The sequence below is a fragment of the Hypomesus nipponensis genome, chromosome 3 (genome assembly GCF_054491055.1).
Source record: "Hypomesus nipponensis isolate SF chromosome 3, ASM5449105v1, whole genome shotgun sequence".
In the NCBI taxonomy this organism is placed as follows: domain Eukaryota; kingdom Metazoa; phylum Chordata; class Actinopteri; order Osmeriformes; family Osmeridae; genus Hypomesus; species Hypomesus nipponensis.
The window spans coordinates 8952673-8977301 of NC_140363.1; the positions used below are offsets into that span (position 1 = coordinate 8952673).

A 24629-nucleotide genomic window follows, 5' to 3' on the forward strand; every position below is an offset into this window, starting at 1 on the left:
CAGAAAGGTAGCCCATCCAATCATTAGTTTTGGAAAGGTCTTAATGATTTATTGTGTTTTACAGTCCTGCGATGCCCACAGATGTCAGATTGATTTCATATTACCATCATATTACCTTTAAATTTATTGGTTGCTATCAAGATATGAGGTTTATTTTGGCAAATATGACAAAAAGTGCTTCTCAACAACATTGCCTAAACCATCTTTAAAGGGACACTTAAAAAAAAAAAAAAAGATAGATTTTGTCTTCGGTAGCCCAAAGAAGAGGGATAAGCAACAAACACTGGCCTATTGTTACAGGATTCCCTTTGCTTGAAGGACCACTGAAGTATTATTTTCCATCAAGTATTTCCTAAGTCAAAAAATTCAAAGTTACTACTTTTTCCAAGTGCTCATCCACTGGGTCCTGTAATGTAACCATATTTTCCATTCACTGTAAATGAACACAAACTACATACTAGGGATTTCAACTGCTCGGATGTCTGAACCTAATGGGACAGTTTGATTCCGGAGCTGTGGTTGAGACCATGGCGGAGCTAATTTAACATTGGTATGTCGGTGAACTCTGCCCTGTGCTGGTCCCTGGGGTTATCAGTGGTTGTATTCCAAGGCTAACCTCATCCCACTGAAGTGTGTCTCGGCCCACTTAGAATATGCATACCACCTGCTTTTCCTTTGGATATTGCTTCCCTGTCGCTTCTTCACAGTGCAGACCGAGAAACAAGAGTCCTCCAGTCTAGGATGAGGCATTCTAAGCAGGTGCTCTTTGTGCCTATGCAGATGATATTGCCATGGGAACTGTCTGGTTTAGGGTGAGGGTTGACCAGGGGACTGTAGAGTCAGATTTCTCAAGAGATCTTCAGCCCACCTGGGTTAGTTGCCCTGTGAGGGTGAGAAGAGGGGAGAGGGAAAGAAAGCCATAGCATGCAAATCCAAAAGCACTTCCCCAAGCCTGACTAACAATTTCACTTACTGTGAACAAGGTCTTTGGAGAGAAGGGTGAACTAGTCAAACGCTCTAAGGTGTGTTCAACGCTATTAATTGCAGGTTGGCTGATTTCTGAAGCTACTTCAGAAGGGAGAAAGTGTGTGTGTGTGTGTGTGTATGTGGCAGGGGGTTGATATGTCAACTTTTTTAGCGTGCTGGAGAGGGGAGAGAGATGACTGTGCCTGACCTCTTTGCACATTGTGTTATTGTGTACGTCCACCACAGTGACCAGTCTTTGACTCAATATTCTAGCCCACGGCTGACTGACTCCCGGACATTTCTTTGTGTATAGTGTAGATCGATAGGAGTCTATAGATAGAAATTCCTTGCTATTTGACATCAGCTTCTAAGTTTTTCTTTTGTCAGCTAAAATGAAATACCCCTGTGGGTGGTCTCTCTTCAAATTCATTAAGTCTCTATTTTGACAATCGTGTAGCTCAGATAACTCTGCAAGGATTTCATTGCTAGCAGCTTGGCTTGGCCTATGCTTTGTGTATCGTGTTTGTTTTGACTGTAAGAAATTCATTTTACCCCTGCGGTTATCATACTCAGAATGTCTGCATTCCATTTTCACAGCATGCAACCTGCACACTTCTCACATGATTATTTGCACCTCCTGACAACAATAGTTTTTGCTGGCATCCTCAATGTCACTGGCACCGCTATGTTAACAACCACAACTATGACAATATTTCCATTAGCGTTAGCTTGTTCTGGGAACGGATCCCTTCGGGATTGTCTCTATTAGGTTTTTTCCAGCCACACGCCGTTAATTCAGCCAATCATTACATGAGCCTGGTCCTCAGGAGAACATGAATGTCAGCAGCAGAGCATGTGACAGGACATGGACAGCTACATGGCCTGTCATCCCACATCCAAACCACAAGGAAAGGAGAAAAAAAAGTAAAGGGATCTTTATAGTCTCGTCTTTGTTCCCTTGTTTACTTTCACAAACTGCTGCAATGTGATGGGTCAGGAGTCATGTGACTTGAACCAGTCTTGTGTTTTCAGATCTTATCAGAAAATATGGACATTGTCTCACTGTTTATATTTTGTAGGCTATTTGTTTTATTGACATTCTTTGGGACCAACCTCTATTACAACTTGCACATTTTACAACTATAAAAACAGCAACAACATTAAACATTCTTTTAAGAGCTTATGATCTTGGGGAACACTGAGAGTGTGTCCTGAAATGTCATTAATAAACCCAGCATTAAGTTTTAATCTCCAATCCGTTATTAAGATCAAGATCGTTAGGAAAGCAACCTGACCCTCCATGTGGGAGGCAGGGCCGCCAGGTTTTTCATAAGCTTCATTTTCTTTGTTTGTTCTTACAAGAGAGCCGAGGTCTCTGCTGACGTGCTGTAATTGCCTGATCAGCAAAGAGACTCTCTCAGTCGAGGTGTGAGTCAACAGCAGAGAGCTGTGAGAAAGTGAATGGAGAGGCGCAGAGGCGCCTGGCTGTTTAATTCAGACCTCATGAAAAAGAAGAGGAGACCGCCTTGAGATCTCAGAGCTCCTTCACTGGTGTACTAATGGCAAGGTGTCAAGAGAAAGTCATGTTATTTCAAACTGAAAGATTCAGATAAACAGAACATGAGTCAGGTACTCAACGAATGTACCCTAGACTGTTTTTTCATCCATGTCCTTCGCAACGGATCCTTCAAGAGGCGTCTCTCCCATACATTGATGTTTCTCGAGTTACGCAAGCGGTATTCTCATCCTGGTGTTGCTCCGATTGTGTTGAAAGCCTGTTTGCCACAAAGCCTGTGACTTGCCGGTGAAGCAAGGTTTATGCTAATGAGGAACTGTCAGTTAAGGCTGTGCAGTCCCTCAGGAAGGAATCATACAGTAAGGCAAAAACATGTATTTTTGTTAGAGTATATAAAACTTTAGTGATGACATACCGGCATTCTATTTCATCAAACTTCCGTATGTTCCATAATGCAAACATAATTTTTTTTATGTATTTAGCAGGCACTTTATCCAAAACGATAATAAGTCATCACAACAGGTGTGCACAGTTCTAACAATATTTCAGTAGTTAAAACCCCCAAAATTGCCTCTATTTTACCAGACACAGCAGACAACAGTAACTTAAAAAAGTAATTCTCTCAGCTGATGACCCCTGGAACGTCATCACTTTTCACCATAGAGCTGGGTACTTAAAGATTCAAATATGTCTTCCTTGTTTCAGCGTACAGTTAGCTATTGTCTCCATATCTGCAGGCAGGTCGCACTCTCTGTCTGGCCTGGGGCCAAGCATCCAAGGGGTACGTGGAGGGAGGTTGATGGCAGTAGCAATGTTATCGCCTCAGCAGAGACTAGTCTGGTCTCACTACTTGCTCACATGCTATGATTGAATCTTTTGTTCAAAACTCCCCCTCCCCCCATCACTCCCCCCCTCCACTTATCAAGTGGTGCAGTAAAACCACTCTGCTGTTTAATCAGTTTGGGGAGGATTGTGCCTGCGGTCTGGACTGGATGTGGAGCGCTGGAGAGTGGTGCCGGAGTGGGATTATCCCTGGTATTTGCTGACCTTGGTCATGAAACTTGAACTTTTAATAAAGTGGTCTATTGCTGCCTTCGGTCCTCTCTCTCTCCTGAGCCTTTTTGAAATCTTCAGGTTGGAATCTTCCGTCGGTCTGCGACCCTCATTATATGATCAGATTCGCTCCTACTTTTTCTTATTGCTTGCTGCAGTCTGGCTCACCAGTTCTCTTTGTACATAGAACAAAGAACCGTATCTGACTGACCTAGGCCTAGCCGAGGGGACAAAACAGCGGTGATGTCCGGCACTACTCTCATCTCCTGTGTGTTACACCCAGAGATCAAAAGACCAAACTGTACCTTAGCAATCAGATCCAGCTGTCTACATAAATGTACACAACATATCTAAACATCCCCTCTCTCCAGGGAGCCAGCTATCACAACAGACAAGATGATGCTACTCACTGTACAGTCAGAGGCCCAGCCCTGCCCACGCTGTCTGAACGCATGGCAGGGGGAGGGTTGGGTCCGCCCTTTTCCACAAACAGACCTCCAAAACAACAAGGACAGAGGGTGATAACAGCCATCCAGATGGGATTGTGTTTTCCTTTTGTTAGCAATAGAAACCGGCACCAGAACAGACGAGAACGGCAGTGACATCAGTGCTTCTATCCATCCAAGATGACACAACGGCAGATGGAGAAGAGAAAGAGGGAGAGGAAATCGGGTCCTGTGAAAACAACATAGGGGCACGGTGTCCTTTTCAGCTCAAGTGACCAACCCATGCTTGCTCTGAGTCGGCTCTGGAATGCTGGGAGGTGAGGGTGTGGAGGCCAGACCAGGACATGTTGATGATGTCATGGGCCAGGAAGTGGACTCTGGATAGCTGGCGTAGAGCCAGAGCACTGGCTAAAGTGCAAGTTCCTGTTGACCTTGTGACACGTGCTCCATGATACTTTCCACTTTTCCCCAGTAAACTGTTCTAAGAGTTATGGAACACAAAGCTCGAGTTGTTTCTGATATCCATTTAGTTTTGCTCGACTGCAAGCAATACAGTCAGTGCGTTATTTTTATCAAGAAAAATGGTGTTGCTTTTCTTGTGTGGGTTGCGTCTGGTGATGTGTAAAAAGACCCAGCCATCTATAACCCTGGGCTCTGACAAGACCAATGAAGACAAGCTTTTATTTTCCTCTGGTTATGCCCAACCCTATCAGTCAGCAAGATAGTTCTTCTATAGTTCCTGGAGAAGACCCTTCACAGTGAGCGTTGTAAAAACCAGATTAGTGAAAACAATGGGACTGAATATAATAATGTTGACTTTGAGTCACTGGGCTAGTCTTCCTGTACCAAAGAACTTGTGTTGTTTTTGGCCTCGGCAGTGAGAATTCTATTGTTCAAGAACAACCTTTTATTTTCTGCTCCAACACAGCTGCTATCGAGGAAGTTTGTCACTCTCACGGCCTGTGTAGACTGTAAGAGACCTGATATGGGTGATGCGCGTCCTGTGTTCCAACATGTCCCATCAATTGGAAATCCACATAACAGGACATTTGTGACATTGGTCCTTTGTGCACGTGGTTTGAAAGCAATTTGATGAAAATCGTTCTTTTGGGGGGGATTGTGTTTCCACAGTAACGAATAAGAAGCCAACGCATGTGTCCATCACGAAGGTGAAGCAGTTCCAAGGCTCGTCAGCGTTTGTGAAGAGATCACAGTGGACCATCGATCAGCTGCAACAGATCAACGGCATCGACCCCAACAAAGTGAGTGGGCGCCACGCACATGCATGTCTGTGTGTCTGTGTGCGTGTGTGTATTTGCTTGTGTGCATGTATGTAATCTTTCCCTTTTCCCTGTCTGTCTCTCTCTCATATCTCCCTCTATGGAGCTATCTTTTAATTCCTGCATCATCTGTCTTTCTCTTCCTCCTTTTCGTGTTTTTCTTCAGGACTGTCCAGAGTTTGACCTCATGTTCGACAATGCCTTCGACCAGTGGGTAGCCGGCTCTGCTGGAGAGAAGTGCACCTTCGTCCAGGTCCTCCACCATACCTGCCAGCGCTATAGCTCCCAGAGGAAGCCCGAGTTTGTCAACTGCCAGTCCAAACTACTGGGGGGTAAGCAGAGCCCTGTTAATGCTAACAGTTACACGACGCTAGTCCTAAACCTTAACCATCCCCCCGTCTTTAACAACTAAACACCTGGCTAAACGAAACCTCCCAGCTGACCAACTGTTTGATGGTGTATTCATAAATAATAATGCCACCCAACACCTGGTGAAAGCGCCTTTTTTGTTAAATGGCTTTGCCCGAGAAAGGCCAACACTCTGAAAGCTCTCAGTACCCCCACTGAAAGGTTAATGGGATTTTTTTTCAACTTGTAGAATAATTTGTATGCTCAAAAGGCACAGTGTGTTTTATGAATGTAGAAGATGCTTGCCATGCTTAACAACACCGTGGTTTATTAATATAATTTATTATCCTCTTGGCCTTTGAAATTGCCATTCTAGGCTGCATTGAGAACCTCTTATTGATCTTAAATAATCCCTGTATGCCCTAGTAATCAATGTTAGATGCTATTTTTGGAACTCAGAGGTTGTAAGAATCGGTCTATTGGGAGCTATTCAAACCTCTTCTTCCTCAAAGGAAATTTAACTGTCCAGTAAAAGCGAACAGGATGTTGAAGGCTAATTAAAAAAAAGAAAAATAACAATGCCGTCAGTACAAGGCTAATCTCAGAGTTCATCCAGCCAGGTCTACTGTATGTAGAGACATTTCCAAGCGCTCAGCCCCAGGGGGCCGGGTGGGTGCTGAGCAGGACCGGGGGAGGGTCCTCACCCGTCCTCACCCTCCTCCTGAGCCACTTAATCAGCTATCGATCTGTTTACAATCCAGCCTCCTCATCTGTGAACAGCACATAGCCAGTTTGTGTTGTTTGTTCATGCTGTTATTTATGGAAAAAGGCAGCAGGCTTCAGAGTCTTCATAATATAATACAATTTGTGAGCTCGGTTTTGCCAAATGAATCACATTTCACTGAGAACCTACATATTCATAGTTTCCATTTGCCCTTCCAAGCTTATCCAGTGTTGAAGCTCTCCCCTGGCCCTCAAGACTATTCTGCCTTTGCCCTGACCTCCCTCCCACACCCTCAACTACCATTGACTTCCTGATCACTCCCTCAGTGACCCTGCTTCGTGCGATGGTGTAGTCGGCTGGGCCGATGGTAGGAGTGGGTAGAAGAGTCAGGCAGGCCAGTGGACTCAGGACTCTGTGGTTGAAGAGGGGAGGAGGATGATGGGGCACAGATGTTACCGTTCAGTCACACGCCTCCAGGCAGTTATCTATCTTCACACCCACGTGGGCCCCTGGATTTGAACAGGAGGAGGATGTACGGCTTCCGAGGTCCTCGTACAGTATGGCAGGAAGGGATGGCTTGCAGTAGCCTACCTCAAATGTTGCGCAGGCGATACCTGGATAATGAACTACGGTTCAAACAACACTCTTAAGATATCCGTCAGGAATATTACAGCGGCTTAATCGTCAGCAATAAATACTTTTGGGAAGAATGACGGTTTCTCAAATGCCATCAGTGCTGAAAACCCTTAGATCAGATAAGCGAGGCCAACCCGGCTATCCACCGTGTAGCCAGTGATCTGACGGGGAGCTTGATCTCCCTCAGCCTGCTGCATGGTTGGCAGTGTGACGCCCAGCAGAGCTGACAGACCCGCCCGCCCAAGGCCGGGTTTCCAGTGACAGGGGCAGAGGATGGGGATGCCAGCGGGCTGTCGAACAATGTCCCCTCCGGTTTAAGTCTCACACCAGTGCAAAACAAATCACATGACGCTGCTCAGGTGTGGGACCATAACCGTACGGGACTACTTTTCCTCCACCGAGACCACAGAAGCAGACCCAGAAGAAGTAGTTCAGTTAAATCTTCACAACGTTGTGTAATTCTGGAGCTTAATGTTCCTGTAGTTATTCCGTAAAGGTCGGAAATGAATATCACTGCCGTGAATCCTTCGAAACAGCACTTAGGAATGGCTGTAGGAGAAATAATTTTAAGAAGTTTAAGACAAGACAAAAGGGTAAGACATACTGTAACCTTGCCTTCTGTTTACTCCTGACCAACCTTCTGCATGGTCATCGTGGCTACCTTCTCGGGGGTTGACAAGATCAGTTCTAGGTTTTGGTGATGGCTGGGCAGGTCATGTGAGTGCGACGGAGGAACCTTCTGTCACATGCTTCACACTAAGATGCTAGCAAAAAGACAAGCAGTGCTGACACATAATCGTTCTGGACTGCAGCTCCTCTAGTTTTATTTGATTGGCTTTAACAGATACAAACATGGACAGAGCTACCTGATCATCTGGACAGGCAATTATCTAGTGTACAGAAGATCCTGGTCCTTCTTTTGTCTCTTTGTTGGTCGTGAGCAAGCAAAGTAATGACTTGTCTCTCTGGGAGAAGAATGAGGGAACATGGTTTTAATTGGACAGTCTTGAGGACTGATGTCCTTGCGCAATGTGTATACTTAATAGGTTGACAGGAGGAGAATGGTTGAAGTCTCCTTGTGTGAGATGAGCACACACAGAATCTTGTTCTTCATCATTCACCTCGAAAAAGAACATTAGGTCTCAACATTGGGCAGCTTCTCCAGGCGATGTGTTCAGAACAATAATGCGCTACCCTCGGCAAGTTGACTAAGTCTCATCTGCTTGACAGAACTTACCTTTTTTCTTCTTTTTTTTTCGCACCAGTCATTAACAGTCTTGTTTTGTCAAAAAAATCCTACAAGAGTGATTTTGAACTTGAGAAAGCTTCTCTCGTGGAGGAGGTAAAGGATTCATTCAGGACCCTGCGGTGGAGGCGTAACAGCACGTGTTTTAATGCCTGATGGTCTGTGTAATTGGACCTGAAGTAAAAGCCGCCTAGCTGAACTTTGTAATTGCTTCGTTATCGGCTCAGTCCTTGGTACACAGCGTAGCCCCCCTTCCACTGACTTCCACTTCCTCTGCTTTTCAGTCTAACTAAGGACAAAGGATGTCTACAATGTTTACATTTTTTTCTGTGGTAGTGTAGGCCAGCTCTCCCCAGTTCATTTTAAATTTGTAACTGACTGCTATGTTTTCTAATAAACTCCCACTCCCCCTTGTGAAACAGTTAACTCTTTGACCTCATTAACACAGAGGTCCAATTAAACTGTTTTTGATGCAGTAATAACTAAAAACTAATACATCAAATATATCAAATGGGCACAAATTACATATTTTAAACATCCCTTTCTGATGTTTTCTTGTAGCCGAAGAGCAGCCCTCAAATTCAGTTATTTTCAGATGCAAGGTCTTTTTAAACAGAATGAGGAAAGAGATGGTTACAAGCCAAGCTCATCTACTGAGACGAGGTAAGTTTGTGGAAAATGGAGTCTGTTATGTCACTCAAACCTAAACAGCAGTTATTCTTTCATTAAGTTTACTTCCTTAAAATGTTAGTATATCAGTGTTTATGATTTATGTTATCCGGTTTCTGTTCATATTTGTATCATGCTTATGATACAAACAATATCATACTTATAATATTAATAAGCCGTGCTGTCATGGCTTTGGTAAAGAGGTCTTGACAAGTATAGTTCTGTTGAGTTAGGTTGATTCACATCATCTTATTTACAACTTTCCAGCCCAAACAGGGATCCCGCTGTGATGGGTTCACGGCTTGTTCAAACACTGGGGCGGTACAATGACACAATAAACTGAAGAACTGTCTCCATATTATGTTCCCTATACATTATGTCATGTCAGTGTGATTGTTTTCATTCAAATAGATGCGTCTGTGATGCATAAGATTATAAGTGTTTAGGATGTGCAATCGTTAAATATGTATTTTTCTGGATATGTATCTAAGGATAAGCACTCCAAGGGGGGAAAAAAAAGCAGTGGACGTGAATAACTCTTAGCGATTTAGCTGTCAGGGGTGCGTATCTCACTGTCTTACATTGAGGACAGTGTGTTCTGTGTTTGTTCACATTAGCATCTTTGGTCTCTCACTGCGTCCTCAGAGCTAGCATAACAGTGACTTCACTAAAAGGAACCTCAGTAGCCACAAGATCTGGGTGTGGAAACTGTGTTTCAGAGGCAACCTTTCCTTTTCTTCACCCTAATGACCTCCAGTGTTGGAGGATGCTGTTAGTTCAAACCGTCCCCTTCAATGTTGGAATAGAACATATCTGGGAGCTCAAATATACAAAGTAACATTCCGCACCTATCCTGTGAGAGCCAGGCCGTGTTAATGTCAAAACTGTCAAGCTTTGGGTTAATGAAGTAGACGAGGGGCTGGGGGTTGTGGGAGGAGGGGGGTGGTCGTTTTCGGGAACATCTACTTCTGGATTTGACGGTTAATCTGCCAAGAAGAGATAAAAGTGCTATCGTCCATGCCAGCTGGGGAGAAGTTCTCACAGCAGGTGTGTGTCAGCATGATGCCCCTCTGTTGGAAAAGGGTAGCGTGTTGGGGAGTTCACAATGAACTATCTATTACTTAGAATACCAATCTTAAGTTGGCCGCCACAAGCAACAGCTTGTCTCCTATTGTTATATTTATTGCTCTTGATTTATTGATCTGCTCAAGTGGTCACTTGTGTGTGATTTGACTGGAGTGGATACATTGATGTGTGGTGTTGAGGACGCCTGGCTGACAGAGTTGTTCAATATATCGGTAATTGCTCCTGTGCGTGAATGACGACATTTGTCGGTGGAGCCCTAAAACAGGAACAAAAGCGTCACACAAATCGTCCTCTCTCTTTCCCTCACACCTCACTCTCCCTCTGTTCTTGCATGACATACTCCACTTCCAGGTCCAAAACAAAAATGGCAGTTGACTCGCCAGCTGATATGAAAGCTGTCTGACGAGATGTGTTTAAGGGCACATTAGCAGGCGGTGCTGCAACTGCACACAGGAAAGAGCAGATCATCTCCTTCTCTTTAGACACCCCCGTAAAGCATGCCCCTGAGCATCCTGGCATGGGATCAATATGATAATTCACGCCTTCAGATAATGGATCTGATGTGTGTGTGTCTCTTGTATACATGGCTGTCTAACTGTTTTTGTTCTGTAAGCACTCCCAACAGGATGCTTGAGGAACATGTAGACTGACAGCCATCCCCCTTCGCTCTCAGTGGTCCTGACAGGCCCATGTTGATTACCATCAGGCCCTGTTCTCGTCACTGCAGCCTTGTGGCCTCATCTCGTGATTAGAGGCTGAGAGGCCGGACAGGGGCCATGTTATTTACTGTACAGTACAGCCCCCCTCTCCTCTATGGGTTTTGTTAAACGTTTTTGTATATATTTTTTTCACTTCTCAGGACGTGTCACAACATAAGATCTAGTCTTTTGTTCTGTCTGCTGTTTTTGACAGTCCCACCCTTGGTTATAACGTGGGCGTAGGGAGAACACATTCTTCCTGCGTGGCTAGAAGGAGCGTCCTTGACGTACGCTACAATAGGATGTAGTCAACAATGAAGACGGTCAGATTTTTTTAACAGGACATACCGTTATATTTGTTATCTGAGATTAACCAGATAGAATGTGGGCTAATGGTCTTGTTGCCAAAAATCATTGTTTCCAACCTTCTTTTTCCTCACTAGTGACAGGTGTTCGAAATAAACTTTTGTACAGTCTGGTTGAAAAAGGACACAGTAGCTGTTGTTTGAAAACAAAATCCCTGGCTCTCCCAACTCCTCTGTGGACCGGCTTAGACGATGAGGAGGCCAAACACCTCCTCCTCCTCCAGCCTCTGTTTATAGTATCTTCATGTCTCTCTGCCCCCTAATCAGCTCTGCAGAGTAAAGGCACACATGATAGTCAAGCAGCACTCTAACCTTTCCAGTTGTTTAATTACATTCACTTTAGGGGCAGCCCACACCACAGCTAGGGTTGAAAAGAGTGATCGTGTGTGTGTGTGTGTTTGTGTGTGGGATGGAGGTTGAGAGGAGTGTCAGTCTCTGGGCTCCCTGGGAGGAGGAGGGAATTAGGAGGGATCTGTGTAAAGGTGAAGAGGTCTGGACATGTGTTTCAGAAACAGATGCCTTCTGTCATACAATAGTAGGAGTTTCTAAAAACTCTCTAACGGGTTGTGATGAACAGTTTCTAAGATAGGATGCAGATTCTAATTAGTAGGAACCACTCTATTGTAAATAAGGAGAAAGTGCTGATTGGCATTTATTACATTTATTTGATGGGGGATGTTTACTCCTGTCGCTGTATAGTAGATCAATGGAAGAAACCTTCACTTTGCCCAAAAAGTAATCAAACACAGAGCCTTGAGGGAAGGGCATACTGTTATCTGTAATCGATTTATTCTGTCTGGGAAACTTGCTTGAAGGAAAGGGTTTGTTTGTGTGTGTAGGAAGAAAGTGTCAACAATTTGGACTTCATCAAAGTTAACTTCTTTTGAAAGAAAGCCAGCTGGCCTCTCCATCTGCTGTTGGACTGTTACCGACCCTGCATAGACCTGGCCCATGCGATGACAATATGAGTCACCTCATCATTCAAAGTGGAGACTGGGAAGCTCATCTTAGTGTTGACACTGTGTTTGTGGTCGCTTTTAAAAAACCTCCCAAAGCAAGCCCCGCTCAGGTTCCTGTGGCACGGTGCTGATGGCGTCAGTTACATTGGGCTCCATTGTCCTACCATTGCCAGGCTACTGAGAGACGCACATTGTCAGACCAGTCTGTTTCGGGTGTGTTTATCTGTTGGTCCTTTGTTCTTACCACAAAACCGAACGAAAAAAAAGAAAAGAAATTTGGGTACCAGTTCTTTTGTTCCATTGAAGAATGGTTCTGTTCTGAACCTTGGTACATTGATCAGAACATCCTCTTTGTCTCCCGGGACAATCGAAGCGGACGAGCCTCGCCGACGATGGAAGCGGCTTCAAACGCACAATGCGTAAGGTGTCCTCGGGAAATGACACGCTGGTCAGGATCCAGCGAGATGCAGTGCTCCGCGCCAGAGAAAGATTTGAACGGGAAAAGCGTCAGGGAGGTAGTTTGGAGTGCCTCAACCGGGTTAGTTACTCTGAGTGAGGCTAGGAGGGAAAGCGTCATGGCACCAGCCGTGTTGCCAAAGATAAATGGCTGTTCAGAAAGTTCCTCCTCAGCACCGGGGTGGGCTATGGCTTCTTGGTACACACAGCCAGCCCCCAGCACACACTCCACCTTCATCAATCTGGTCTGAGCTGAGGGGGGGTGACTGGGAAGCATATTGGATTTGGGGAGGAGGATGAGAGAGGCCCTTATAGAGCACCTGGGGATGGTTAAGAGTGGTGTGAACTAGGAGTAGTGTCCTCTCAGCTGACTGGGACGGGCAATGGAAGGACGTTCAAAAAAAGAAATTAAAATGGCAGAAAACCGAGTGCTGTCGTAGACTGATGAGGGGGGGTTGGTGCCCACTGTGTTTCTGACAGAGGTTAATTTCGTTGGCTCGCACCTCTCAGGATATCGGTCTTTGAGAGAAACTCATTAGCCGGCTTCCCATGACTCTTCTGGTCTCAACACAGTGTGGTGGGTACACCTCTTTTCTCTACAGCACTTTCACTCCTCTCTGACAGAGGGGTCTGACCTATGCATAACTGCAAGGTAAGGGAACAGGTGGCTTCTAAAAGTTATTCATTAACAGTGATGAGCATCAATAATGTGTTTTCAACTTTACACTTTTGTAAGGTGTATAGAGCGCTTGTTTTCTTTTTTTTACGTGTTTCTCTCTCCTCACTCCCACTGTCTTCACGCTCCCTCTTTCTCAAACTCCCATCCTCTCCCAATCTCCCTCCCTCGCTATCCCTTTCCTCAACCTGCATCCCTCCATCTTTTCTAACACTCTCTTTTTTCTCCTTACCCCCTCCTCCCCTTCCTTCCCTCCTCCAGGTAACAGTATACTCCACACTGCGGCGGGCAGCGTGACCAGCGCTGTGCAGAAGGCCAGCCAGGCTCTCAACGAGCGCGGCGAGAGGTTGGGCCGGGCAGAGGAGAAGACCGGTGAGATGAAGAATAGTGCCGAGCAGTTCTCAGTCACGGCTCACAAGGTGAGGGCGCACACGCCGTCCAGAATATTACCACACAACTCCAGAGCCCCATGTATCAGGACATAGATTCTCCTTAGTCAGTAATATGACTTTTTAATTTACTTTCTTAGCTCTCAGTACTAAAATGGATACACTCAGCAAAAAGATCCACAATGTTGTTTAGTCCTGAGGTAATGTTGTACTGCCAGGGGCCTTTACTGGCGAGCTGGCATTTATGTATGTCAGGATTTCTTCCTCTCCTTTCTCTTTTCTCCTCATCCACTCTTCACTGCATGGGGTTCTCTCTCCTCCTCCCTTTTGATCCATTCATCCCTGCCCCTTCCATGTCGGGATGTCAAATTGCACGATGCTTAACGACGACATTGACATTATTTCATTTAGCTGAAAAATGGAATCCAGTGTAAAAATGGAAGCCCTTCATGCTTCCAGTATGCACGCCCACCATCCTGATTATTCCTAACTTTTTAATGGCGTACTCACAATGTCACTTCCACTGATGTCCGGCCACGGGTGCAAATTAATTTCTAAATGAAGCCGTGGTCATGAAGAGAATGGCTCCAATGACAAAATATGAATAATGCATGGCCATAACGATAACGGTTGTCTCATCGAAAGCCTTTTAAAAGTTCTGTCTCGCCCTGTGACTTCTCTCAGATAAAACTCCAGCGGTGCCAAATTAGAAGAATGCAGCAGTGCGGGAACAATTTAGAAAAAGACGGTGCTCGTCTATGTCTCTCACCCAGCGAGAGGACGTCTGTGGAACTCAATTGTTTTTTACTCCCTTCCCCGTAAAATCCTAGACGTTAAGTGCCTAATTTTGTGGCCTGTTTTGGTTTGGTTGCTTTTTGTGTCAAGATTCACACAAGCGTTTCTTTCTTCTGGTCTTTGTACAGGGGCACAGCCTGTCATATAGACCATGTAACCGTACTGTAGGTACAGTGCTATTGTTCAGTCTTCCTGTTCAGTCTGACAGATTTGACTGGATGCCCCACCAGGACAAACATGCACTGTCTCATACGACATATGAACATTTAATAGCTGTGCTTCCTCTTGTGGTCTTCTGGTTGCGTGCTCTGCCATTTTTAAACATATGTAAACAAACCTAATGACATCAGCCTGTGTGGCTGACATCGGCCCATTTGGAGCCTTGCTGATTCCCAATGTACGGCCTCCTGTGCTACTCTGCTGCCCCCACCTGGACCAGATTGTTTCTCTTTCAAATGAACAAATAAAGCCCTGTATATAGTATATAATTTAGCATTTGTGAGCTTATATGCACTCGAGTGTACAGCACGTGCATATAAGCTCACAAATGCTATTTGTAATTGCTTTGTGTGTCTGTGGGGTTTGTGTGTGTGTGTGTGTGTGTGTGTGTGTGTGTGTGTGTGTGTGTGTGTCCGCTCTAGTTAATAGTGCCGCTCTAGTGAATTAGATTGGTGGCCCTGGCCTTTTCCCTAACGAGCGAACTGCCAGGCCCGTTAGAACCCTCGTTAATTAGATTAATGAAGTCACCGGGTGCCCTAGTCACCGCCTGAATAAAAACAAGGGCCTTGCGTCTTACCAGCGCCGGAAGACTGAGGAGACCCTAATAGCTTCTCTTCCTCTCTGGCAGAGAGGACTATATGCAGAGAGAGGCTCTGCATTACTCTGCCTGTCAGATGTGTGGCCCCTCATCTGGTGGGCTCAGGGCAGAAGGATTGTTTGTCTGTTTGTCTGTCTGTCTGTCTCTTGCTCTCGCTCTCGCTCACTCTCCATCTTTCTCTCACACACACACACTCACTTTTTTAGCTTCTTCATGGTTTTCAAAATACCAACGAAGGGCATTTACTAAACATGGGGCTTGCACCGTTTTGTAAAAGCATCCATAGTGTGATAACTCAATTTGTTTTTCCTTCCTCTTCTGCGCTCTCCCTCTTTGTCTTTCTCCTTTTGTTGGGTTCCCCCTCTTTCTGTGTCCCTCCGTCTCTCTGTTCTCTCTCCCCTCAGCTGGCCATGAAGCACAAGTGTTAGACCTCTGGCCACACCTTCTTGGGAGGGACAGCCTATCCCCAGGCGCCACATGGGACGGATCTCGCATTTGATTCTTTTTTACAATTTTTAATATGATTACATTTGTTAACACTTTAATTTGATGGGGTTTCCTTAATGATGATGCGACGGTGCCTATGAGCACGGAGGAAGATAGAGAGAGAGAGAGAGAGGCTGTCGAGCTGATCGGTTACCGCTTTACCTCCCTCTGGTGGTGGAAAAGTACTGTGCTCACCTCCTGACCCACCAGACACACACACACACAGAGACACATTTAAGCACCACTCAAAGACACACCTTCCAGGTCTCTAGTTGAACTGTCACACTGAAAAGAAGAAACTCTGAAACGCTATCTGAAGAGATTGGTGTTCCCTGTGGCGGCGTGGATGAAGGATAACAATGATTCCACTTTCTGATGTCTCCTTTCATCTCTTAAAATAAGACGTAGAGTGAGATTATACTGAATACGTGCGGTCAATTTCTCAACGTTTTCTTTTCCCCAAACGAAACCAAACCCACTCTGTCCACAACAAGCATTTAGACAGTAACGCTGGTTACATTTCAGAAATTACATATTCAGAGACCTTGTTTTGGCTCAAAAGATTCAACGTGTATGTTGTTAAGTAAGACATGTAGTTCCGTACCATTGTGCATATCAGCTTCTGCTGTTGTAAAAAGCCTACATGTGTAACTATACTACCACTATTATTAATGTCAACGTGAGTGATTTAAACCACCCAATCGACTCAACACTTTGATCCACAGTCACAAGTTGTGTATTTGATTGCTTGTTTTACCCAAACTGTTTTTTTTCTGGTGATCTATTCTGGTGATATACGAAACATGAGGTTGATCAATAACATGCGTCTCTGAAAGCAGCTTTGTGTTGTAGTTCTGTTGTCACCTGCGCTCTCACACTGGCTCTGTAACTGTGGCTTCCTAACTAGTGAGACAGCAACGCGCGCACGCAAACACACACACACACACACACACACACACTCACACCACCCTCACACCCACGGACATGTTGAGACTCATACCATTTATATTTGGATTTAATATATTTGATGTTGCACTGACGACTTGACCTTGCAGAGCACTGCTAAGTCCTCCCCTCAAAGTTCCAGTTGCCTCAACTTCTAATCTGCTTCAGCCATACACCTAACAGTTTGGATGTTCATTGTTTTTTTAATAAAGGAAGAAATATTGAAACGCAATTTATGTTATGTTGCATTATGTCTGTTTGACAAGTTCAAACCTTTATATTGTGTTATTGTCTCATTGGATGTCCTCATTGAATTTTGAAGTAGTATGTTTTAACCATGGCACAGTATTTGAGTGTGGGATTTTTAACATCTACTATCACCACTAATAGCAATGCCAGAATGTACAATTTTGGCTTCTCCTACCAGTTGTGCAGTGATTATGGGTCAGTGCCTTTTTTAAACCCTGTATGTCACCATCCCAGCCATCTTGTCTGTCACTGTACATGTTTTAATTTGTATATTTCCCACGGTAACACTGTGGTTGGTAACCAAAGCGTGAAGGCTGAGTAAGTTGTCTGTCAGGTTAATGTGGGAGAGATGTGGGTTATTGTGGGCTGGGTTTAACAAATGTTGTCGTGGAGACACACCTGCAGTATGTTTGAAGTGTTTTATGAAGAAGAAAGCTGTGCAACGTTTGAAATGGATGGGAAACTGTTGTAGTAAGGGGGAAAGACCACAATCATAGGTTTACTGTAATCTACAAATATTTTGAATGTTCATAACACTTCAAGCCGTCATGTGAACTGTCTGTCGTTTTGTCTTTTTACATTTGATGAGGACTATGACATTTCACCACCCGTAAATGTACATAATGAGAAACATTTCAACGTCCAAGTTTGTATTTTGAGTTATATTTGGTGTTCTACATACAGTAGACGATTGTACTATTTAACTCGAATAAACACCTACTTCTCCCTCTGTATTTCATTACAATCTAAGTGGTATTTTATTCAAATTGTTTTAAATTTGGATTACATGGTTAAATGTTCACATTAATAAACCATGCTTGGGTCCTAAAGTGATGTCAAGTCCATAGCCCTGAACTAAATCAGTATCTGCAGTTTACAGTTTCAACAACAGAGGGCAATGTGAACACAAGTGGTTATTTTTATTAAACTTATGTATTGGCAAATGGAAAACACATGACAAAGACAAAGTGCAGTAGTGGTCAGGCCAATGATTTGTGGAAAGCAACATGTTGTTTTATCCCCACCATTGACAAAGGCAACGGACACTGTAACATTTGTCTAATATTAAGACGTCTGTCTGTATGTGTAGCAGATTATCAGAACTGTGTCCTATGATGCTGTCTGGGTTTGGGTAGCGGGGAAGGGCGTGGTGTGTATGCCTACTCTCTCGTGTCCTGTATGAATAAAGCAGCATGGGCAAAAGGGTGACTGAGGAGGTAGGGTCAGTCTCTAAATGTATTAATAGTTTTATAGCTCTGTCTGTTATTTTATATGGAACTTGGCGTCTGAAATATATATATATATATATATATATATATATATATATATATATATATATATATATATATATATATAATAATGAACGTCAAATATTAACGTACAAAAACATTGATAAAACATGTAACTTGTAAAACTAATGTATGCAGTAGGCTAATAGTTTTGTGCAGTGTTGTTCACAAAGTAGCCTATATATACAGTAGCCTAGGCTACCACCGCAGCAATCCTTAGCCATTATTCAGTAAAGCAAATCTCAGAAGCCTACCCAGAGTTATCTAAACACCGACTTGTATCTGGCTGATTTAGATATACAGGAAATGAGCTGCATCTTCCAAGTGCTGAAACTCATGTTGTACAATTGCCCGGGACTGCGGCGTAGACGTTCGGTATTGAATTCAAGCAAAGGCAGCGCAATAAGGGAGGAAGCGACGGCGGGGAGCCAGACCCCGAATCGGATGAAGACTTCAATTTGGTGGCAGAGGCAAGCGAGCGGAATTGGATCTTGTCATGGCATCTATATTATCCTCCACCCTATCGGCCTCTCCCTAATAGTTCTTTAATCCTGTAATTAATGATGCGTAGTCTGTGACAAGCGGGGAGAGGGGAGTGAGCGTGGTAATGATGGAGGAATACATGATCTATCTTTACTGCCAGAGAGAACGAACTAAGTGCCTCATAAAACGCTCGAGCGCGGGACTCTGCCCCCGTAACTCACTCTCTAACAGACAGTGAATCATCGTCTGCTTCTCCCTAAAAACCTGCCCGGAATTCTCCCGCCGACACTCGCCCACCCACCTTCTCAGCTTTGCCTTTCCCTCCCTGCCTCCTGCCCCCCAACCCGCCCACCTTTCCCAGGAGCCCGATGTGGTGCAAGCAGAACACCTGCTGAACAGCACCATGGTAACATGTTATGAATGAATAATATTTTAGTATGCCGATGTTCCTTGTTATACCTGTCTCTGAACACATGCATGTAAATACAGTCGTGCTTAAAGTGTTTCATAAAAAAAAGAAAGAAAAAAGTTCTTACCCATATTATAAGTACTGTTTGTATTTTCTACTGTTTACCACTGGGGGAGCTATTGCCTGTCAGAAATAACCTTTCAATTGGTTGTCATAGGCTTTATTGCTCTGCACTGTTCTGTATTGATCTGCTCAAGTGCTCATTTGTGTGTTATTTGACTGTAGTGGATACATTGATGTGTGGTGTTGAGGACATTTGGCTGACAGAGTTGTTCAATATCTTGGTAATTGCACCAGTGAAAGAATGACAAACAGTATTTGACGGAGCCCTGATACAGATGCACAGATGCAAACATTGATACAAGTAGGAGGGAAGAAAGGAGGACTGAGACTGTTTACTCTGGAGTGAGATAATGTTCAAAATACTCTTACTTTGGTAATCTCCACCCCCCATCTCCTGTATCTCTTTCTCTCTGTATCTCTATCTCTCTCTCTCTCACTCTCTCTCTATCTCTCTCTCTCTCTCTCTCACTCTCTCTCTCTCTACAGTTCACCTGTTTTGTGGGCCCCATCATTTTCCATGGTTCATGATTACATGTACAAGACTATGATAGACAACAGCAAAACCTTTGGATGACATACTTCTATGACACAGGACTTAAGTACAGTAGGTGGGAGTGTGTGTGTGTCACCTCGAGATGAGAGCATTGACATTCCAGTCAGCGAAAGGAGCTCTGCCATTGGTTCAGAGAGTTTGCTGATTGATGTGGCCCTTCTTCCCCCCACCCTCCTATAGAAACACACTCACACACGCACACAGACACACACCACTTTCCCTAGTCCCCCCACTTCGGTATACCTCCCACTTCATCTTCTACCCTGGCCGGGGGCGACACCGTTTAATCTGCCAGCCTCCCTCTCCCTCCCTTCTTCTCCATGTCCTCCCTCTCTCTCCCCTTATTCTTCATGTCCTCCCCCTCTCTCCCCTTCTTCTCCATGTCCTCCCTCTCTCTCCCTTACCCTCCCAATTCCCAACAGCATGATTCTAGGTAACACCTGTCGGTGATGTAAGCCACACCATCAGGCCTGTTGGTGCAGTGGCTTTACCTCTCTCTCTTACTCTGTAAGGCTTCCGATTGGTTCTGGAGAGTTTGCCACTGACCCGAAGCAGTATGACCAGGTGAAAACGGATAACGTTGATCTCCCCAAACAAGGGCACATGTCAAGGTCTGGGTAGATTAGATGCTAAGCAAACAATCAGTTCTCACAGTCAATGTGTTAAGTCATGAGAAATGGGCAGAAGTAAAGACCCGAGACTTGGAAAAGGGGCAATGTGTTGTGGGTCAGAGCATCTCTGAGATGTCAAGGCTTGTGGGGTACCTACCGACAGTGGTTGGAACAGGGTCAACAGTAAGGCTAATGTGGCACAAGTCACAGAAAATGTTCATTTTGGTTACAGAAGTAATGTCACAACCCACAATGCATCACAATCTTTTTGGTATGGGTCTTCAGTTTGAACAAAAACATCATTGCGGTCCAGGTACACCGTTTCCCAGCAATGGTATTCCCTGATGGCAGTGTATGTATATGCTGGCTTTAGTTGTCAGGAGTGTGTATAAATGTGTGTGAATATGGTATGAAGGTGTGTACCCTATCAGTGTGTACTTCTGAGAGGGGGAGGCGTGGAAGTCACCTCGGCGCCCGTCCCACAGTGACTTGGCAGATGTGAGGCGAAGGGGGGTGCGGAACAGCTGCCTGCTCTAAATCTGGCCGCCCCTCCTCCCCATCTCCCCTCTGCCTTTGGGTTCCTGCGGAGTGCAATGTCAGCCGCACCGGAGTAATCATTCATTATCCTCCTACTTCACCGTGCATCCCTCTCTACCCCTCCCTCCCTCCCTCCGCAGTACCACTCCCCCTGTCTTCTCACCATCTCCTCTCACTTACATCCCTTTTCCTGTTCATCTCATCACACTCTTGACAGCAAGGAGAGCATCAGTTGAGAGTAAAATAAGTGGAAGCGTGTGTGTGTGTGCAGTATGAGGGGCAGGAGGGAGGGATGGGATAGCTTCTGCGTGGGTGCGTATATGGGAAAAAACCTTTGTTTTTGTTTGTGTTTTAGAACTAGACGGGGGATAAATAACGGGCACCCCACAATCGTCTGCCTCTATGTATATCCAGTGGGTTATTGTGTTGCCGGAGGGTCCGTGCGGGTCTGTGCGTGGAGTAGTAGTTGACTGGTAACTGTAAGTAATTTGATTTAGTGTAAATACCAGCTTAGGCTCCTGGTGGAGATGAAGGTGGAGGGAGGAGGGTCTGGAGAGAGAGAGAGAGAGAGAGAGAGAGAGAGAGAGAGAGAGAGAGAGAGAGAGAGAGAGAGAGAGAGAGAGAGAGAGAGAGAGAGAGAGAGAGAGAGAGAGAGAGAGAGAGAGAGAGAGAGAGAGAGAGAGAGAGAGAGAGAGAGAGAGAGGGGGGGGATCTGAGAGAGAGAGAGAGAGAGAGAGAGAGGAACTGCAGTGACCCAATTCCACTTCATGTGAGCCCTTGGGTTGTTTGTGTACAGCGTATGCTGTACCATGTATGTGTTTGTATCTCTCTTCCTGTATGTGTGTGCATTCTGTCTCTGTGGTGTATGCCACATAGTGTCACCTACAATTAAATCACCACCATGACATTATGACCCCCCCCCCCCTCCCTCCTCACACCCAACAACCTGGTTTATGAGGTGACATTCACCCACCTCCTAAGCTCTTGGGGGGGGGGGGGGGGCTTGGGGGACATTACAGTGTGCAGCAATACAGTCTCTGCTGGATTGGCCTACAGAAGAGACTGATTGGGTGCCACAGTTCATTTCAAGCCAATCACTCCCCTGTCTCAGAGCAGTGGAGAAACCCCCCAGCCCGTCCTAGCCCAGTTATGTTGGAGTGAAGCTGATTGGTTGAGCTCTTTCATCATCTTGTCGGATACTGTAGGGCGTTCCCCATTCCAGTGTCAGTGTGTGTATGTCTTCTTGTGGTTGTGTGTCTGTACTTCTGAGCATGTGTGTGTTCACGTGTATTCGGTTGTGTGTCTGCCAGTGTGTGCGTGTGTGTATGCAGGTGATTGAGGTTTGGCCTTGGCACTATTTATGATGTCTTTAGTGGGTTCCACTCAGTTAGACATGGCCCTGACCCAGTCCAGAGTGGCTGTTCTCTAGTAAATAACATAATGCCTTTCCCTGGTGTAGGGAACACCAGGGGGTAGGAAACACCAGGGGGTAGGAAACACCAGGGTGTAGGAAACACCAAGGTGTAGGAAACACCAGGGTGTAGGAAACACCAGGGTGTAGGAAACACCAAGGGATAGAAAACACCAGGGGATAGGAAACACCAGGGTGTAGGAAACACCAGGGGGTAGGAAACACCAGGGGATAGGAAACACCAGGGGGTAGGAAACACCAGGGTGTAGGAAACAGCAGGGGGTGCTGACCTGTTACAAAAGGATTTGAGAGATGGGATATGAACCCCTGAGAGATGGGATATGAACCCCTGAGAGATGGGATATGAACCCCTGAGAGATGGGATATGAACCCCTGAGAGATGGGATATGAACCCCTGAGAGATGGGATATGAACCCCTGAGAGATGGGATATGAACCCCTGAGAGATGGGATATGAACCCCTATTCAGTCCTATGATATGGAGCCCAGCCCTATACATGAAGATGTTCAGCATATAAGATGACGTCAACGTTTGTCTTATTTTCCAGGACTTCCAAACCCACCCATTCTGTGCTCTGGTCGTTGTTCCTTACATCACACACCTCTCAGCTGCACGTGGACTTGTGATGGATGGTAGGTCGTTAGCTGGGCCCACATAGATCGGTCTGCCCCAGTCACACTCTGTTTACATTGATCTGTGGCCAGAGGTGAGAGCTGCACTGATTAAATGTGGCCTATGTTTGTGTGTGTATGTTTGTGTGTGTTTGTGTACGTGCGGTCCCCTCAGTCAGTTTGAATAACGTCAACCTTGTAGCACAAATCAAGACGATAGCAGTTTGAAAACAGTGTGTGTATGTGCAGGGATGTGTGGGTGTGTAGGTGCAGGGTTGTATGTGTGTAGGTTCAGGGATGTGTGTGTGTGTGTAGGTTCAGGGATGTGTGTGTGTGTAGGTGCAGGGATGTGTGTGTGTGTGTAGGTGCAGGCATGTGTGTGTGTGTGTAGGTAATGGGATGTGTGTGCCGTTGAGTTTCCCTTCCAGTATGTTCAGCCAGTTTTCTTTGATATCTCTGTTGCCTTTCAAAGCATAGTGTTATCCAGACAGGTCGTGTCTATACACCGACCAACCACCAACCCAAGCATGTTATTAGTATTCTGCAAAGGGAGTATGGTTTTGCAGTGCAGGCAGTATGAAGGCTCGAAATTAAGGTGGAATATGCAGGGGGGGGGGGGGGTGCTGCGACTCATAACAACAACTGTCACTTCGCATTTGTCTTTGATACATCAGCTGTGATTATAGTTCTGTTCCCTGAGCTCCACAGGAGAGTCAAGGCAGCGTCATGAGGCAGCGTCATGAGGCAGCGTCCTGAGGCAGCGTCATGAGGCAGCGTCCTGAGGCAGCGTCATGAGGCAGCGTCCTGAGGCAGCGTCATGAGGCAGCGTCCTGAGGCAGCGTCATGAGGCAGCGTCCTGAGGCAGCGTCATGAGGCAGCGTCCTGAGGCAGCGTCATGAGGCAGCGTCCTGAGGCAGCGTCATGAGGCAGCGTCCTGAGGCAGCGTCATGAGGCAGCGTCATGAGGCAGCGTCATGAGGCAGCGTCATGAGGCAGCGTCATGAGGCAGCGTCATGAGGCAGCGTCATGAGGCAGCGTCATGAGGCAGCGTCATGAGGCAGCGTCATGAGGCAGCGTCATGAGGCAGCGTCATGAGGCTGCGTCCTGAGGCAGCGTCCTGAGGCAGCGTCCTGAGGCAGCGTCCTGAGGCAGCGTCCTGAGGCAGCGTCATGAGGCAGCGTCATGAGGCAGCGTCATGAGGCAGCGTCATGAGGCAGCGAGGCAGTGCCGTTTGCCGCAGCAGGAGTTTGGATCTGTGTCTTTAGCAAGTCAGGAGAGTTCTTGTAAATAACCTTAAAAAAGCAGCAATGTAAAAGTTGTTTTAAATGTCTTCGTAAAAAACAGTATTCCATTTAAGAATGTCAGTGCTTGAATTGTTTCCACTTTCCTTTTATTTATATTCAGCTCTTTTGTGGATGTGTGGCAACATTTTGTGTGACACGTCTTGAACCAGGAGTGACCATCCTTTCAACTGGGGTCCCTACAGATCCGGGACTGCAATTAGCTTCGATTAATCATATTGATTTAGCCCCCCCCCCCCCCCCCCACTCCTGGCTTGGGCTTTCTTTCTCCACTGCACACACACACACCTGTGATGCATAGCCTTAACCTTGGGCCGGATCTCATTAACAGGGTCTTAATTGCCTCCTCTTCCTTCTCTGTGTCTCTCGGCAAGGACAGAAGAGCCCTCCCTCATTTCAGGGGTTAGGACTTTGCCAGTAACTGGGTTCCGGTCAAAAGACATCCCTGGAATGAGCTTGAACATTAAGCGTTACAG

General features: G+C 45.6%; 1 protein-coding gene across 6 annotated transcripts in view; it reads left to right on the plus strand.

Moving 5' to 3' along the window:
• The window catches only part of stxbp6 (syntaxin binding protein 6 (amisyn)), a 78025-nt gene that overhangs the window by 33583 nt on the left and 19813 nt on the right, over positions 1 to 24629 (plus strand). For 3 of the 6 annotated variants that reach the window (XM_084675336.1, XM_084675334.1, XM_084675335.1), the window contains exons 3-6: positions 5113 to 5243; positions 5428 to 5593; positions 8777 to 8878; positions 13386 to 13543. In XM_084675336.1, the coding sequence (XP_084531462.1) occupies positions 5113 to 5243; positions 5428 to 5593; positions 8777 to 8878; positions 13386 to 13543 (557 nt within the window). Of the gene's footprint in view, positions 1 to 5112; positions 5244 to 5427; positions 5594 to 8776; positions 8879 to 13385; positions 13544 to 15529; positions 17545 to 24629 lie in introns of those variants that run through there. The other 3 variants (XM_084675338.1, XM_084675339.1, XM_084675337.1) reach the window with 3 other exon arrangements.